General features: G+C 38.0%; 4 protein-coding genes across 4 annotated transcripts; 3 read left to right on the plus strand and 1 right to left on the minus strand.

The window, feature by feature from the left end:
* Window positions 1-932: 932 nt before the first annotated feature.
* Window positions 933-3,261, minus strand: LOC129113885 (olfactory receptor 2A12-like). The gene is given in 6 exon segments (XM_054626369.1): window positions 933-1,220; window positions 1,669-1,972; window positions 2,080-2,257; window positions 2,827-3,050; window positions 3,148-3,176; window positions 3,178-3,261. Coding segments are annotated over 6 exon segments (1,107 nt in total).
* A 6,591-nt stretch (window positions 3,262-9,852) lies between these two features.
* On the plus strand, window positions 9,853-10,839 carry LOC129114010 (olfactory receptor 1-like). Its single transcript, XM_054626512.1, has one exon. It carries the CDS (start codon window positions 9,856-9,858, stop codon window positions 10,837-10,839), a length of 984 nt encoding a protein of 327 aa, XP_054482487.1. The 5' UTR covers window positions 9,853-9,855.
* Window positions 10,840-13,142: 2,303 nt separating this feature from the next.
* Window positions 13,143-14,812, plus strand: LOC129113886 (olfactory receptor 1-like). Its single transcript, XM_054626370.1, has 2 exons — window positions 13,143-14,054; window positions 14,768-14,812. Exons 1-2 carry the CDS (start codon window positions 13,143-13,145, stop codon window positions 14,810-14,812), a joined length of 957 nt encoding a protein of 318 aa, XP_054482345.1.
* Window positions 14,813-16,075: 1,263 nt separating this feature from the next.
* LOC129113975 (olfactory receptor 1-like) lies at window positions 16,076-17,059 on the plus strand. Its single transcript, XM_054626467.1, has one exon. The coding sequence runs from the start codon at window positions 16,076-16,078 to the stop codon at window positions 17,057-17,059; it is 984 nt and encodes a 327-aa protein (XP_054482442.1).
* Window positions 17,060-18,686: the final 1,627 nt, after the last annotated feature.

An 18,686-nucleotide genomic window follows, 5' to 3' on the forward strand; every position in this document is an offset into this window, starting at 1 on the left:
ATAATCACATAGTTTACATAAGACATTTGCGTGTTTGTGCCATTAACAGGGCTGTACGATCCAGTTCTGCCACTTTGGTTTAATCAAATAATCAATCTATCAAGACATACCTTCAGTGTGATTGAAATGCCCTAATTTTTCTAATGTTTTAAGCTTAAATTCTGTCCATATCTCACAAATTGCACCTTTAAGTCCTTCCATAAACACAGCTTTCCTGAGGTTCTGTCACCTTAATCGTAATTTTCTTAAATCAAATTCAATCCCAATTCAGATGGAAGAGGTCAAACAGCCATAGCATGTTTGTGTTTTGATACTCAAAGACCATGAATATGGATTACTTCACTATGGTACACCTCCGCATAAATTTTCCTTTAAAGTCATTTGATTTCCTTTTCATTCCTAAATAGCTGACACTCATAGCTTCCCATTTTGTTTCTCTTTTGTGCAACATTTATAAATCTACTTTCTATTTTGTTTTTGACAGGTCATATCTGACATGTCTGCAGCTTCTCTCTCTCTGTGTGATTTTTAAGGGGATTGAAATATTGCAAGTATCTTACAACATGCCCAACCACATTATCCATATTTTGCTGCAAAATTATGACTCAGGAAATATGGTGCCTCAAAACATGTCAATGGTGTCATCTTATACTCTGAGTCCAAAACCTCAAAACTCACCCTCTTCCTTCTGTCTTGTACATCTTCACACTTCAGTTTACTATAACAGGACTTACATATTTATAAATGATTATGTTGCTTTTACATTTTAAACACAATAAACGGTCACTGAATGCATAATGTATTTGTATTTAGGAATTAAAGCAGCATTGGTACACATACAGATAGAGTGAAAGCAGGACAAAAAAGGGTAGACAGACCTATGCCTTGATTTTCCCACATTTTTTTAGTGTAATCAAAATCACGGATCAGTTTTATTTGGTGACACTGACAGTTTGCTCACATTTTGTAGGCGTAATGCACTTTCGTCTCTTCACCCAGCGGGTCAATATTTGCTTGATCTCCCTGGTTCTCAGACAGTAGATGAACGGGTTGATCAGTGGAGGGAAAAGACTGTAGAAGAGGGTGGTAACTATGCGTCTGTCAGGGGTCATCGTCAGGTTAGGAAAATAAGGTGCAGAGTAGACGAAGAAACGTGGTATGTAGTAGATCGAGATGATACAGCCCTGGGTGGCACAGGTAGAGAAGGTCTTCATTCTGCCCTGAGGAGAACAGCGGATTATTGTTGAAGGCTAAACTACTTGCAACACTTTCTCTACGTCCCTGAAACACAGATATTTTCAGATTCTCTTTTTGACAAGTCCATCTTCCTTTTTTGTGTTGCTTTTCAGTGTATTCTGTTGTTGCCAATGCTGCAAGAGCAACTTTTCCTTTCGGCTATTCCGTAGAACAGCCGAAAGGAAAGCCCTGTCTCTGAAATGACCTGTGATTGGCAAAGGTTTCTTGTCACAGTCTACATTTTCTAAAGCCTGAAAACAGAACCACAAGGAGTGGCATGAGTTTAGTTTTCTCTCAGACCAGTTGAATTAGAGATGATAGGTTACAATTGAATTTTGCCAAAAATGAATTGCCGACCCCAGCTTTAATCTAACAAACATACTACATGTAAAAATACACCATTATCTTTGGATTGAACAAGGTGAACCTCACCTGTCCTCCCGACATGCGCAGCACTGAGATGATGATGCAAGTGTAGGAGAAGACGATGAAGGCTAAAGGACCATTAAGAATAATCATCGCTCCAGCATAGGCGGTGTTGAACTGTCGGCTGCTGTCCCCGCACACTAGAGCAGTGAGAGACATGGTGTCGCAGAAGGCCTGTATGATCTGGTTGGGCCCACAAAATGGCATCGTGGTAAAGTTGACGGTGCTAATGCCAGTAAAGATGTGTGCCACCACCCAGCAGAGGAGTGTGAAGCCTGTCATGGTTGTGTTTGTCATCCACACCGGGTATCTGAGGAGGGAAAAGAGGGGTATAAAGAGAGGGTAAGAAAAAAGAAAATTCGTTTTTGTCATAATCCAGGGCTTAAAGGTTAGACTATTTAAATGGCTTTATTTCACCTGAGGGGAAAACAGACGGCCAGATATCTGTCCAGGGCCATAGTCAGTAGAATCAGGGAGTTCAAAGAGCCAAAATAGTGGATCATGTGCTTTTGAAAGAGGCAAGTGTGAAAGCCGAGACTCCCGTCATTCCACCAGTAGCGAGCGATTAGTTTAGGTAAAGCCACTGTGGCAAAGCCTGCAGGAAAAAGAGAGGATGCGATAAGAAAAATGAGAAAGACAAGACAAGCAGATCACGACAACTCTTCTGCTGTCCTTTATGAATAACTATTTTATATAGAATAGATAGTACAAACATGCAATTTCAGGATCCCATTTTTTTTTTTTTTATCTATGATGTCACGTCACGCCTAAATGCATTGATTGAAGGGCAGACTATTCATATACAATCTTCAACCTGAAATTTTACAGTTACTGGAGACAAAATTGATATGTCCATTGATCTTTTCACCAATATTTGATTGATTCTGGCCTTCTTCTTTCAACCTATTTCATCAAAAACTGGAATTGCACTTAAATGATTGAGATGTTGATTCTTTCTCTCGTGTTCCCAGTTGCTACTGTTGCCTCTATCATGTTCAAGGTCAACAACAGTAATTGTGCAATCAATTAGATCATTAATATTTGTTTAGCTGTGTTAAATATGACCGTTAGTGTAATATTTTTGTTTATCAAAGCAGTAGCAAATTCACAAGATCTTGAGAACAGAAGGTGTATTGCAGGTCACACAAACAAAACCATCATTACCAATGTCTGAGAGGGCCAGGCTGACCATGATGATGTACATGGGCTTCTGGAGGCTATGCTCCAAAGCAAACAACACCACCAGCAGAAGGTTGCCCACCACCGTGGTCACATAGAGGAAGAAGAAGTTCCACGCTACCAGGTCAAAATATTTCGGCTGGAGATTTAGGAAGCCGACAATAACAAACTCTGACACCCGTGTGTAGTTCTCGTCCACATGAAACATACTGATGGTAGAGTTAGGCAGATTTCAGTACAGCACATTATTGAAGAAGATTGTATTTGCATTGTGGTATAGAGTTTGAGATGCGTATCAGTGCTTACCTCGCCAGATGACCTTGACAGAGTGACCAACCAAAGCAGCAGCCTCTCAGTTTTATAAAGATCCTCAGTATGTTGATACAACTTTGTCCCAGTGGAAGCAACAAATAAAAGCATCTTCAAGTTATCCAATTAACCTGTCCATAACAACTATTTTCTCTCTCTCTCTTAAATTTAAATGAATCCCAATGACTTTCTGCCAAACTTTAGAAATGACTGTACAATTATTATACAATTCCCTACAAACCATGTAACATCATGATAATATATAGTGGAGGCTTTATGAAAATACAGGGTATGCTCTACTTTACCTGCTTTATACTGTATATAGCCTCAACCAAGACTTAACATAGTAACATCTTTAGGTTTGGTAAAGTTGGAATGCAATATAGCTTTAATTTAGGTACAATGAGGAGGGTGAGGAAATTTGTCTAGAAGGCTACATTTGGATGGACTTAGTAAAAACCCAACTATAATACACAGCTTACAGTATAGTGTGTACAAAATATAGACCTACTCATGACAGCTGACCCTGGAACTGGGACACTTAAAAAGAGTCCACATTTATGTTATTAATTACACTTGGGGTTTTCATGTAATAAGTCAAAATGTCATGGAAAATATAAAACTACGGTACATCTTACCATGACAGAAAAATATATCTTATCAAGAAGTGCTTTTTAAATAACCCCTCATGTTGTGAAAATGAATCAATCTGCATTTATAATTTACAGTAATCTATTAATTTGCTCTGTGTCTGCTGGGCGTAGCTGTTTGCTTACACATCAGGTATAATTTAATAAGCTTAATATGTAATATGTAGGGCTGCACGGTGGTGTAGTGGTTAGCACTGTCGCCTCACAGCAAGAGGGGCCCGGGTTCAATTCCCGGGCTGGACAACCCTCTGTGTGGAGTTTGCATGTTCTCCCTGTGTTAGTGTGGGTTCTCTGGCTTCCTCCCACAGTCCAAAGACATGCAGCTTAGGTGCATTGAAGACTCTAAATTGCCCGTGGGTGTGAGTGTGAATGGTTGTTTGTCTCTATATGTCAGCCCTGCGACAGACTTGCGGTGAACCCTGCCTTCACCCATTGACAGCTGAGATCGGCTCCAGCACCCCTGTGACCCTTAACTGGATAAGCAGGTTACGGAAAATGGATGGATGTAATATGTATATTTATCAGCTTTATCTGATATACTTCTGCCCCCTTGTGGCCAAAAATGAGTTTACCTCAATGATTTAGGGCATAACAGCAGGGTTCTGACTCACTTTAATCTGTTCATGCCTATATGACTCAGACCAACACACTGAAGAAAAATAAATAGGCCAAGCATGAGTCAAGATGAGTAATGTTTTTCCAACTTTTTAGTATCACCTGGAGGATGATTTGTAACTTAATGTGTGTAATGGTCCCAAAACATAAACAAAGAATTTAATACTTTAAAATGTAACTGTGAATAATAACATTGTATTTTTCCCCCCCAATTTCCTATTGGGCTGGGGAGTCTGTGGGACCAGAATGGAGACGTGAAGCACATATTGGCACAGAGTACAAAATGAACATATGATTAGGAAATTACAAACCTATCCTGTAACCTTTGACCCATCTTAAAGGGAATTTGGCAAAATCTGCTTCATTTAAATTTCATGTTTGTTTGTAGTTTCAGAAAGAGATCATGCTAAATGTTAACATGGAAATAAACAAAGGTTTGTTCGCCTAAATAAAAAAGTAAATTCACCAAATTAAAAGTAAATTCACCAAATTAAGTCAAAGCAGTTGTTCCATATTCAACAGTACCAATAATACATGTAACTATCAGTTTGAGAGGGATTAAGGTGCCTAACAATCAATAATCTGGAAATTGGACAAATTTCTGGGGTTACAGAAATTTTCATTGGCAGATTGAGATTTACAGATGTACATACCACAAGCCTGCAAACATTTGATTAATACCAACTTTCTTTTATAGTTATATAAGTTTTCTTTTAGAAGTTAACAAGGAGGGCAGGGTTTGTAAATGCTAACATTGAACAGTGTCAGTACTTCCCTTATACACATGTTGGCGTGTCTATTGGCTTACTGTCTTTCTACTTATTCCTATTCATTTATTTTATTTTTTCTTTCTTTAGGCATGATTTAGCCTACTGTATCAGTCATAATCAGTCGTGATTTTATTGTTATATTATTATACATGGGCTATGCATCTTCTATAGTAGGTCTATAATGTATTTTTGGTTCCCTGAAGCCTGGAATCAACACGAGTCTACTTGCAAAGCTGAGATGTGTGAGATATTCATTCAGATTTTAGGAGCAGTGTCCTAGTCAGGATGCTCGTACATATTATACAGCATGATAAAGAGACACAATCTGAATTTCTACAGTGGATGGAAGATACTGTATTGGGATTGGGGTTCAAAATAGCAGATTCAGAAAATGTGTTTATTTTCTAACAAATTACTGATACCACGTTGTGTGTCGGCTCGTCCAGATGCGCTTCACATTGTTTTTATGTTCATACAGTTTATGAGCCACACTTCAAACACTTCTACCGAGTCACATGGACACCCATTTATTTACCTTAAAATATGACAGAAGCTTTCATATCATGGCAGATAAAGAAAAAAGTTTATTTTCTCTACTTTCACTACAAACGAACCCATAGTGTAAGGAAAACCCCTGATGGAACTTTCTGTATGTCTCTCTTAATCAACAAAAAACTTGAACAACAATAAGTTGCATCGTTTGTGTGAAAAATATTTGTGTCTCTGTCTGTATATGGGGCAAAACACTCTCAGGATCAATTAGTCAGTTTAGTCAAAACATGGTGAAGCAAGACTTTTTGTCCTCTGGGGGACAGGAGGTGAAAAACAGTTCAGGTCTCATGAGGACAAATGAGAAGATACAGTGGCATTGTGCTGGGATTCCCCCGAGTCACCCTGCTAGTGAGTTTACAGTTTGTAGTGGAGGAAAGTCTAAAGTATATTTTACAAGTGCTGAAGTAAATAGTTAATTATTTGGTTAAATTAAAGAAAATATATCTGTTGTTTTATGTAATTTCTAAAATAAAAATGCTAAGAATTTGTGATGAGTATGCATCTCATTCTGACATCTTGTAGAAGAAATAATCAATTTATTTGTTGAACAAATTAAGTGAAAGATAAATTGATATAGAAAGAAATCATTAGTTTTAGAAGTAGCCCTTCTGTATCTGCGGTTGATTCCCACAAGAGGTAAAATTGCTTTTTTATATGTTTTTTTGCAGAATTTCAAATAGTGTAATGAGCAGTTCCCTACAGGCCTGAGGCATAGGATGCATCCTGTCATTTTGCCCTCTTTGTTATGTATTTTCAGATGAAATGCTCCCTGTGGGACATTATAAACACCTGTTATATACCCAGGGAGCTAATTTCATTTATTTAGTGACAATACCTTAATAGTAAATCCCTACGGATAATTCTCCATTTAATAGCTTGAGTTCAGATCTCTCATGGCCCTGGAGCTTCAATAGTCCCTGGAGTAGATTCTAATATCATTTTACACACAGCACACTGAGCCAGATGAAATTAACGAGAATTATGAATGTAAGTATCCCGGGAATTTAAGATGGTCTTTCTCCATGGCAGGAGTTAGGGTTTAGTCCATCTCCATATTGCTTAAGCCTTACCGAACATTTACAGAGCTGAGTGCAGTTCTATTGCATATAAAGATCTTATGTCTTTACATGCTGCTATTTCTCATTTTAATTGGTAAAAGATAATTTGTAAATACAGACAGACAGACAGACAGAAGTACTTCTTATGGAATTTAATTAAAACGCATTTAAGGGATAAACAGCTGTACTGTTCATTAATTTATTTTTGACACTTCATTGTTGGCCTTTGATTTATTTATCTTTCAAAATAAATATACATCTTAAAATGTATTGATCTCATATAATATCAAAATTGAATCCCTGAAACGTTAGTTATTTGGGTGAGATCTGCCATTGTTCATCTTGAAATTCAGTTGGAAAGAAGAGTAATGAGGCAATAGTGTATAATTTAACAAGGCCATACAGTAAGATGGTAATTCAATTTCATGTATGCATGTGCACTGAATTCAAAGGAATACTTGCAACATTTTGAGAAATACACCCTCATATATGTGCAATATATGTGAGGTGAGTGTGAACAGGTGGTTATCTTTCTTTAACTGCACCTTTAAAGCTTGCTCATTAACAGAGGGATTTATGTAGTGCTTGATTTATCTATACAAAAATGGATTAAGAAATTTAGAAACTTCATACAGGATGTTTCGTGCCCGAACTGTTTCTTGTTCAGGATGTAAAATGAAGTGTATTTCTCAAAATCCTAAACCATTGTTTCAGGTGGCGGTGCACTTAATTACAAGAATCTATTTGCAGAAGATGATAACATGGATTCTTATGACCATCAATTTTTTTACTCATCCCTAATAAATGAGAATCCCTCCTTTACATAGTGTTGTGACACCTGGGGAATATAATAAATGCACCTTTTTGGACATTTTCTTAATAGATTCAATGCAGAGCAGTCCTCTTATGATTCAGATTAGATCACAAACCAGTAACACAGTAGTTTAACCAAACAAGCATTCATTCTGTGCTTAAAAAAAATAATCCCCCCCTCCCTTGACTGTACTGTGCAGTTTGGGAGAAAGTGTTTACCTAACTGGTTTGGATATGTCATCATCCTGCAAGAGCAGCGTCAACATACAACTCATTAACAGCCTCATTAGGCAGAGTTTTTCCAGCTTTCAGCAAGGGAGCAAAGTACAGTTCAGTTGTTAACTTCTTACTCTTACTTAGGAAGACTGCAAGAACCAAACAATCAGAATTTAAAGTATTAGACAGCAAAACAACACATTTTCATTCCGGCTTAATGGACATTCAGTATTATGTAATAAACTGCATGCTGAACAGTCGTACTGTGAGCGTATTGTGAAATACATTTGCACATCAAAAGAAGGTTCTGAGCAGGAACTTATCTTTTTGTTTAGTACCCAAAGGGTCATGACTACAACTGAGGTAAGTGTTGGCTCCCATTTTACCATGATGGTCCAGTACAGCACCCTCATGGCTTTAGACAATATGATAACTGTCTGATTAAGATAGCTGTTTCACGTTGTTCCTCCACGGCTTATTCCCGAACTTGCAAAGGTGTTACAAATTGTGAACTTTCTGCCTCCTTCACTCACAGAAACATGTTGTGTGTGTGGCTGTGACGTTACTGCCAATTTCCTGTGTCTTGCTTGCTACCTGCTGATTAAAGACCGAAACCCCAGGAAGAGTGCCGGGCTTTTAGCAAATTTTACATAGTAGCCAAATGGTAGAAATACAATTTACGCGTCCGTCACATGATGCCATGGGGCTCAAAAAGACTTTTTCCTATATACTTGCATTGGGAAAGAGATGTCTGTAATTGTGCGTGTAATTCTTTTAAAGGTAAATCAACTACGTATTTATACTTGAGTAGCCCTTATTTAAATCATTAGGTCTCTTCAATGAGCCCGAGAATGAAGTTATACCGAGGGCTGAGAGGTGCAGTTAAAGGAAACGCTAGTGCCCTTGCTCTATGGGTCCCCATAGTGTGGAAGATCAGAATACTTCCAGTACTTTCAGTACTCATCCGAGTTTTATACTCAGGAAGTTGAACTTTTTGTTGCTTGATGCGCCCCAGGAGCAACTTTCATATGAATAAACTGGCGGACGTCTCGGAACTGTATCCAATGATCTTTATACATCTATGGGTTAGCTCCATAGACTGTAAATAAGAAATGGATGTTGTTGTCTTGACGTCACCCATTTGTTTGTAATATATGGTCTTGAAGCCTAGAGTTTGGCATTTTGGCTGTTTCCATCTTGGATTTTGTCTGTTATCATCTTGTTTTCTTTGCAGCCAATGAACTGAAGTGACCATCATGCTATTATTAAGAAGGCTTGAAGCTAACTATTGAGACCATAAACTCCTGTTCAAAAGCTTTACTGAGTTTATAAATCAAGTCAGAAGTAGGGTAATTTCCTCGCAGACTTTTAAACAATCAGTCTTCTTTTTTTGCAACCGGAGGAGTCGCCCCCTGATGGCCAGTAGAAAGAATGCAAGTTTAAGGAACTCCTGCATTGACCTATTTTTGAAACCAGAGGTTGCTGTCTGGTTAGCGCTGAAGCTTGTGACATCAACCACCCAGGCTCACTTGAGATGGGATTACCTTTTAAGTGGGCTATCTTAATGACAAGCAGCTCTTCTAAGTTTTGCTTTGTTTTAGTACTAAGCAAAACTTAGAGTGTGTGTACAGTTTAGGCTATTCAGTGAATAAAAGCTACAACTCCTGTGGCTTGCCTGCCACATGCGGCTGATTGAAGTAAAATGGGTTAGCCCCAAGGTCAGTCACAACTTTGGCCCAGGCTCTTAAGGTGGACTGATTTTAAGGTGGACAAGTAATTCTAATTTTTGGTGATAGGCCACTCCTCCGTGTTTTGCTATCATACAATCGACTCAAGGGACCAGGCATTGACTTTGTTTGACATAAACACAGAGAGGGGGCCGTGAAACATTTAAAGCTTTCCTGAGCCTCATCGTCAGACAGACAGGGAGAGAGAAGAGCTCACCTCTGTTATACAGACGACAGTGCTGAAGTGCTGTACTGTTCCCTACAGTCCTTTTGAAACTGTTAAAAGTTTGAGAACATTTTTACAATGGAATTTTTCAACTCAGCTCTTGGAAAAAACATCACTTTTGTGCGTCCTGCATACTTCATAGTACGTGGATTTATTGGCATACCTAATATCAAGTATTACTATGTCTTCCTCTTTTTCGTTTATATTGTTTCAGTGCTCGGAAACACAGTTGTGATGGCAGTAATATACTTGGATCATAATCTGAGAACTCCAAAATATATTGCAGTTTTTAATCTAGCATTTGTGGACCTGTTTGGTAGCTCTGCTCTGATGCCGAAGGTTCTTGACATCTTTCTGTTTAAGCATGACAACATCCCCTACAACGACTGCTTGACATTCCTTTTTTTCTGCTACACCTGCCTTTCCATGCAGGTTCTTAATCTGGTTTCACTCTGCTATGACAGACTTATTGCCATCATCTACCCTCTGCACTATCAAGTGAAGGTGACCCACAGGTTCATGCTGTCTATGATTGCCTCTTTCTGGGTCTTTGTTATTACTGTTGTTCTTATTTCAGTTGGCCTTCTCACAAGACTTTCCTTCTGTAAATCTGTGGTTATTAACAGCTATTTCTGTGACCATGGCCAGATATACAGGCTGGCCTGCAATGACAACACACCCAACTATGTCATTAGTTTTTTGTTAGTACTTGTAATTCTTTGGCTTCCACTGGCATTTATCTTGTTAAGTTATCTATGTATTGGTTATGCTTTGTCTAAAGTGGCCACAGCTCAAGAAAGATACAAGGCCTTTAAAACCTGCACAGCTCATATTTCATTAGCGGCAATCTATTTCATCCCAATATTAATCACATTTACTATGAGTTCAAACATACATCCAAATGCCAGGATCATAAATCTGTCCCTGACCTCCATTTTTCCTCCCATGCTGAACCCATTCATTTATGTTCTGCAGACACAAGAAATCAAAGTATCATTGAAAAAAATATTAAAAATTAGAAAGGAATCCAAAATTACAGTAAAGAAAGTGATCATAAAATGACCACCTGTGTTTTTATATTAAGGGCCTTGTGTTGAGGATTGCTATTTTGTCCATTAAAGTAATACTTGTTGATTAAAGTCAATCAAGCAGGAGCTATTGCGAATTTTTCAACATTAAACTTCAACTCATTTTTATTGAATTTAATCCTGATGCTGATCTCCTATTTTGAGACTAATTATGCATGATTTAAGTGACTTTAATAAGCACCTGTCCTTGGCTACTTTAGCGGTTGTATTTATTTACATATTACAATATTTGTGTTCTCTGCTTCTGTTTTGTTTATATGTTTAACTGTTAAATTGTTTGTTGTATTGTCTGTTCACACTTTAATGTTTTCACTTAGTTTGTATTATGTGTAGAACCCTTGGACACACGATGACCCATCTCAGGTGGCTTATCCTAAATAACTAAATTTGCATGTATATTTTGTTCTGATTTGCTTGTGTAATGCAAAGAAAACAAGTTCTTGTAATCAAAGTTTGTGTCTCTGCACATGTTCACTGTGCATTAGGACATTCATATAACCTTCATTTTCATCTTTCTGTGTTTATATTGTAAAATGAATTATAATAATATTTATTGCAATCAAATGTTTAGATATTTTTCTGCTTCTTTATAGACATGGATATCTCATTTAAAAAGCACCAAGACCCATCTTGTTTTCTTGTCTGCTTCTGTTTTTTGAACAACTGTACTGTGTTTTTTTCAACCCAACACTACTTTAACTTAAATCTCTCCAGCCATTCAGGGACATACGGACATTTATAAAGAACTATATTGTGAAGCACCCTCATCAATCTTAGATTCTTTGGAGCTGAATGCCTGAATTTCAAAATATTGAAAGATGGACAATGCAAATTTGCCGAAATGTTTTGACATATTTACCCAGAGGGAGATTATCGTAAAATAATAAAGTCCAATTCAGGCTACTTAAACCAATTATGAGGCTCTGTGTCTTTTTTAACGTGTAGTTGCAGCATGCCTTAAAGCACATTATTATGGTTGCCTGGGAGGCAGTTATGAAGCAACCAGAATTTTACAATGATTGTCACAGCGTAGGAACGCAATTTGTTAGCGCCAGATGAGTGACCACTTTGTTAGGCTTATTTTCTGCCTCTAGTGTAGCATTAAAGCATGGCATAGTTAACAAGCAACTAGCGGACAGCTGGCTAGTAATAAGGCCTCTGCTGGAGCATCAGGAACGGTTCAGGTGGAGAGTAGTAATGCAGCACGGGAGATGACGAGAGGCTTCCAAAACAAAATCCCACAAAATGAAAATAAATTCAGATGAAGTTCTGTTAGAAGTTGATGAGGGTTAAGCTGCTAAAATGTAGAAGACACCACAGTTACTGCAGTAAGCGTGGTGTTGTGTCGAAGTGGTGTTTGTGAAGAGAATGTCACCCTCGGATCTGGACTGCATTTCCTTTTAGTCCATTTCATGTTGAGAAACATAGTAAAATGATAGTTTTCTCTTTAGTTGAATATGCGTTTACCAAATTATAAGAGATGCTTTGACACATGATGTTGATGGTGCATCTTAATTTTATCTGTACATTTCGTTGATAATTAGAGTCGCGTTTTTTCACTTTTCTTGCTTTTTGAACCGAGTTCTGCTGATACAGACACCAGCTCAGAGGGGCACTGTGCAGCTGTCTAATGTAATGTATGGTAATGTAATGTAATGTAATGTCTACAGGTTCATGGTCTGCTTTAACATTTTTGTCAACTTCACTTGTTGACTTTAACCTTATAGGTCAGCACTAGCTAAATCTCGGGACACACACACACACACACACACACACACACACACACACACACACACACACACACACACACACACACACACACACACACACACACACACACACACACACGCTTCCCCGCTGTCACAAATCCATGAAACATTTAATTTCACAGGAAAACAGAGAAATACAACTCTTATTAAAAACACTGAGACTCTTAAAGCACCGTACTAATAACATGAGGTATCGTACCGTTTTTAAATGTTTGGTATTTCAATACCTTTCTTCTAACGGTATACTGTGAGTTTAATTAGTTTATAAGATTGGAAAGGTGTTTGTCTGATGCTGAGCGGCTAATGGACACATGGGATCAGAAAATGACCTTATTTGACATGAAGTCAGGAGAGGATTTATCAGCCACCCTTGTCAAAACATTTAAAGCTCCACAGAGCTACATCATCACAAACAGACCAATAGAACACAGAGTACTGACACACCTAAGAGGACGCTTACCTACATCAACCACTGCACTGTGGACAGAAAAGCTGGACAAGTTTTACAATGAATTTTTTCAACTCAGCTCTTGGGAAAAACATCACTTTTGTGCGTCCTGCATATTTTGTGATAAGTGGTTTTTCTGGCATACCTAATATCAAGTATTACTATGTCTTCCTCTTTTTCGTTTATATTGTTTCAGTGCTTGGAAACACAGTTGTGATGGCAGTAATATACTTGGATCATAATCTGAGAACTCCAAAATATATTGCAGTTTTTCATCTAGCATTTGTGGACCTGTTTGGTAGCTCTGCTCTGGTGCCGAAGGTTCTTGACATCTTTCTGTTTAAGCATGACTACATCCCCTACAACGACTGCTTGACATTCCTTTTTTTCTGCTACACCTGCCTTGCCATGCAATCATTTAATCTGGTTGCACTCTCCTATGACAGACTTATTGCCATCATCTACCCTCTGCACTATCAAGTGAAGGTTACCAACAGGTCCATGCTGTCTATGATTGCCTCTTTCTGGGTCTTTGTTATAATTACTTCACTCCTTGCAGTTGGCCTTCTCACAAGACTTTCCTTCTGTAAATCTGTGGTTATTAACAGCTATTTCTGTGACCATGGTCAGATGTACAGGCTGGCATGCAATGACAACACACCCAGCTATGTCGTAAGTGTGTTGTTACCGTTTCTTATTCTTTGGCTTTCTCTGATATTCATCTTGTTAACTTACATATATATCAGCTATGCTTTGTCTAAAGTGGCCACAGCTCAAGAAAGATACAAGGCCTTTAAAACCTGCACAGGTCATCTTTCATTAGTGGCAATCTATTTCATTCCAATAATAATCATATTTACCATGATGAAAAACATACATCCAAATGCCAGGATCATAAACCTGTCCCTGACCTCTATTTTTCCTCCCATGTTGAACCCATTCATTTATGTTCTGCAGACACAAGAAATCAGAGTATCATTGAAAAAAATGTTTAAAATCAGAAAGGAATCCAAAATTACAGTAAAGAAAGTGATCATAAAATGACCACCTGTGTTTTTATATTAAGGGCCTTGTGTTGAGGATTGCTATTTTGTATATTGAAGTAATACATGTTGATTAAAGTCAATCAAGCAGGAGCTATTGTGCATTTTTCAACATTAAATTCAACTTGAATTCATTTTTATTTTATTTAATTCTAATGCTTATGCAATTCAGGCTACTTAAACCAATTATGAGGCTCTGTGTCTTTTTTTAATGTGTAGTTGCAGCATGCCTTAAAGCACATTATTATGGTTGCCTGGGAGGCAGTTATGAAGCAACCAGAATTTTATGAAAAACTTTTTTTTGCAGCATTTATAGGTTGTGTTACATGCATAGAAATAAAAATAGGAATAGAACGGACATACCCATTTAAATCATCATAGCAGGATGGTTAGAGCGGCAGCAATTTTTATGTGTACTGTTGCAATTGTGTCCTTTGTAGCTGGCAGACTTCTTTAGACTAAATCGGCTTAAGGCAAGTCACATGCAGACAAAACACAAGGTGAGGTTTTGCAGTAACGACTTAAACTATCAGTGGAGTATTAATGTTACGAAGCGTAAACGCCAGAGTAAATGAGTCCAATTTTACAACTTAATGCTTTATCCATACACTCTTGTCACAGCGTAGGAACGCAATTTGTTAGCGCCAGATGAGTGACCACTTTGTTAGGCTTATTTTCTGCCTCTAGTGTAGCATTAAAGCATGGCATAATTAACAAGCAACTAGTGGACAGCTGGCTAGTAATAAGGCCTCTGCTGGAGCATCAGGAACGGTTCAGGTGGAGAGTAGTAATGCAGCACGGGAGATGACGAGAGGCTTCCAAAACAAAATCCCACAAAATGAAAATAAATTCAGATGAAGTTCAGTTAGAAGTTGATGAGGGTTAAGCTGCTAAAATGTAGAAGACACCACAGTTACTGCAGTAAGCGTGGTGTTGTGTCGAAGTGGTGTTTGTGAAGAGAATGTCACCCTCAGATCTGGACTGCATTTCCTTTTAGTCCATTTCATGTTGAGAAACATAGTAAAATGATAGTTTTCTCTTTAGTTGAATATGCGTTTGCCAAATTACAAGAGATGCTTTGACACATGATGTTGATGGTGCATCTTAATTTTATCTGTACATTTCGTTGATAATTAGAGTCGCGTTTTTTCACTTTTCTTGCTTTTTGAACCGAGTTCTGCTGATACAGACACCAGCTCAGAGGGGCACTGTGCAGCTGTCTACAGGTTCATGGTCTGCTTTAACATTTTTGTCAACTTCACTTGTTGACTTTAACCTTATAGGTCAGCACTAGCTAAATCTCGGGACTCACAGTTTACTTTTTGACCGCCAACTCCCAGCCGCTCAAAGTTTAAACGTCCCACTCCCATGCAATCTCAATTCTAAAGCAGAGCGCTGCACACACACACACACACACACACACACACACACACACACACACACACACACACACACACACACACACACACACACACACACACACACACACACACACACACACACACACACACACAGACACGCGCTTCCCCGCTGTCACAAATCCATGAAACATTTAATTTCACAGGAAAACAGAGAAATACAACTCTTATTAAAAACACTGACACTCTTAAAGCACCGTGCTAATAACATGAGGTATCGTACCGTTTTTAAATGCTTGGTATTTCAATACCTTTCTTCTAACGGTATACTGTGAGTTTAATTAGTTTATAAGATTGGAAAGGTGTTTGTCTGATGCTGAGCGGCTAATGGACACATGGGATCAGAAAATGACCTTATTTGACATGAAGTCAGGAGAGGATTTATCAGCCATCCTTGTCAAAACATTTAAAGCTCCACAGAGCTTCATCATCACAAACAGACCAATAGAACACAGAGTACTGACACACCTAAGAGGATGCTTGCCTACATCAACCACTGCACTGTGGACAGAAAAGCTGGACAAGTTTTATAATGAATTTCTTCAACTCAGCTCTTGGGAAAAACATCACTTTTGTGCGTCCTGCATATTTTGTGATAAGTGGTTTTTCTGGCATACCTAATATCAAGTATTACTATGTCTTCCTCTTTTTCGTTTATATTGTTTCAGTGCTTGGAAACACAGTTGTGATGGCAGTAATATACTTCGATCATAATCTGAGAACTCCAAAATATATTGCAGTTTTTCATCTAGCATTTGTGGACCTGTTTGGTAGCTCTGCTCTGATGCCGAAGGTTCTTGACATCTTTCTGTTTAAGCATGACAACATCCCCTACAACGACTGCTTGACATTCCTTTTTTTCTGCTACACCTGCCTTGGCATGCAGGTTCTTAATCTGGTTGCACTCTGCTATGACAGACTTATTGCCATCATCTACCCTCTGCACTATCAAGTGAAGGTGACCAACAGGTTCATGCTGTCTATGATTGCCTCTTTCTGGGTCTTTGTTATAATTGCTGCACTTATTTCAGTTGGCCTTCTCACAAGACTTTCCTTCTGTAAATCTGTGGTTATTAACAGCTATTTCTGTGACCATGGCCAGATATACAGGCTGGCCTGCAATGACAACACACCCAACTATGTCATTAGTTTTTTGTTAGTACTTATAATTCTTTGGCTTCCACTGGCATTTATCTTGTTAAGTTATCTATGTATTGGTTATGCTTTGTCTAAAGTGGCCACAGCTCAAGAAAGATACAAGGCCTTTAAAACCTGCACAGCTCATATTTCATTAGCGGCAATCTATTTCATCCCAATATTAATCACATTTACTATGAGTTCAAACATACATCCAAATGCCAGGATCATAAATCTGTCCCTGACCTCCATTTTTCCTCCCATGCTGAACCCATTCATTTATGTTCTGCAGACACAAGAAATCAAAGTATCATTGAAAAAAATATTAAAAATTAGAAAGGAATCCAAAATTACAGTAAAGAAAGTGATCATAAAATGACCACCTGTGTTTTTATATTAAGGGCCTTGTGTTGAGGATTGCTATTTTGTCCATTAAAGTAATACTTGTTGATTAAAGTCAATCAAGCAGGAGCTATTGCGAATTTTTCAACATTAAATTGGAAAACACGATGACCCATCTCAGGTGGCTTATCCTAAATAACTAAATTTGCATGTATATTTTGTTCTGATTTGCTTGTGTAATGCAAAGAAAACAAGTTCTTGTAATCAAAGTTTGTGTCTCTGCACATGTTCACTGTGCATTAGGACATTCATATAACCTTCATTTTCATCTTTCTGTGTTTATATTGTAAAATGAATTATAATAATATTTATTGCAATCAAATGTTTAGATATTTTTCTGCTTCTTTATAGACATGGATATCTCATTTAAAAAGCACCAAGACCCATCTTGTTTTCTTGTCTGCTTCTGTTTTTTGAACAACTGTACTGTGTTTTTTTCAACCCAACACTACTTTAACTTAAATCTCTCCAGCCATTCAGGGACATACGGACATTTATAAAGAACTATATTGTGAAGCACCCTCATCAATCTTAGATTCTTTGGAGCTGAATGTCTGAATTTCAAAATATTGAAAGATGGACAATGCAAATTTGCCGAAATGTTTTGACATATTTACCCAGAGGGAGATTATCGTAAAATAATAAAGTCCAATTCAGGCTACTTAAACCAATTATGAGGCTCTGTGTCTTTTTTAACGTGTAGTTGCAGCATGCCTTAAAGCACATTATTGTGGTTGCCAGGGAGGCAGTTATGAAGCAACCAGAATTTTACAATGATTGTCACAGCGTAGGAACGCAATTTGTTAGCGCCAGATGAGTGACCACTTTGTTAGGCTTATTTTCTGCCTCTAGTGTAGCATTAAAGCATGGCATAGTTAACAAGCAACTAGCGGACAGCTGGCTAGTAATAAGGCCTCTGCTGGAGCATCAGGAACGGTTCAGGTGGAGAGTAGTAATGCAGCACGGGAGATGACGAGAGGCTTCCAAAACAAAATCCCACAAAATGAAAATAAATTCAGATGAAGTTCAGTTAGAAGTTGATGAGGGTTAAGCTGCTAAAATGTAGAAGACACCACAGTTACTGCAGTAAGCGTGGTGTTGTGTCGGAGTGGTGTTTGTGAAGAGAATGTCACCCTCAGATCTGGACTGCATTTCCTTTTAGTCCATTTCATGTTGAGAAACATAGTAAAATGATAGTTTTCTCTTTAGTTGAATATGCGTTTGCCAAATTACAAGAGATGCTTTGACACATGATGTTGATGGTGCATCTTAATTTTATCTGTACATTTCGTTGATAATTAGAGTCGCGTTTTTTCACTTTTCTTGCTTTTTGAACCGAGTTCTGCTGATACAGACACCAGCACAGAGGGGCACTGTGCAGCTGTCTAATGTAATGTAATGTAATGTAATGTAATGTAATGTCTACAGGTTCATGGTCTGCTTTAACATTTTTGTCAACTTCACTTGTTGACTTTAACCTTATAGGTCAGCACTAGCTAAATCTCGGGACTCACAGTTTACTTTTTGACCGCCAACTCCCAGCCGCTCAAAGTTTAAACGTCCCACTCCCATGCAATCTCAATTCTAAAGCAGAGCGCTGCACA

Source organism: Anoplopoma fimbria, chromosome 24 (assembly GCF_027596085.1).
Source record: "Anoplopoma fimbria isolate UVic2021 breed Golden Eagle Sablefish chromosome 24, Afim_UVic_2022, whole genome shotgun sequence".
NCBI lineage: Eukaryota > Metazoa > Chordata > Actinopteri > Perciformes > Anoplopomatidae > Anoplopoma > Anoplopoma fimbria.

What these genes read in the sequence shown, in the direction of transcription:
- LOC129114010 (XM_054626512.1), top strand. Translation starts at nt 9,856, where the DNA reads ATGGAATTTTTCAACTCAGCTCTTGGAAAAAACATCACTTTTGTGCGT.
- LOC129113886 (XM_054626370.1), top strand. Translation starts at nt 13,143, where the DNA reads ATGAATTTTTTCAACTCAGCTCTTGGGAAAAACATCACTTTTGTGCGT. An exon ending in TGCAGACACAAGAAATCAGA is followed by an intron (nt 14,055 to 14,767) that starts GTATCATTGAAA and finishes GCAATTTGTTAG; the next exon opens with CGCCAGATGAGTGACCACTT.
- LOC129113975 (XM_054626467.1), top strand. Translation starts at nt 16,076, where the DNA reads ATGAATTTCTTCAACTCAGCTCTTGGGAAAAACATCACTTTTGTGCGT.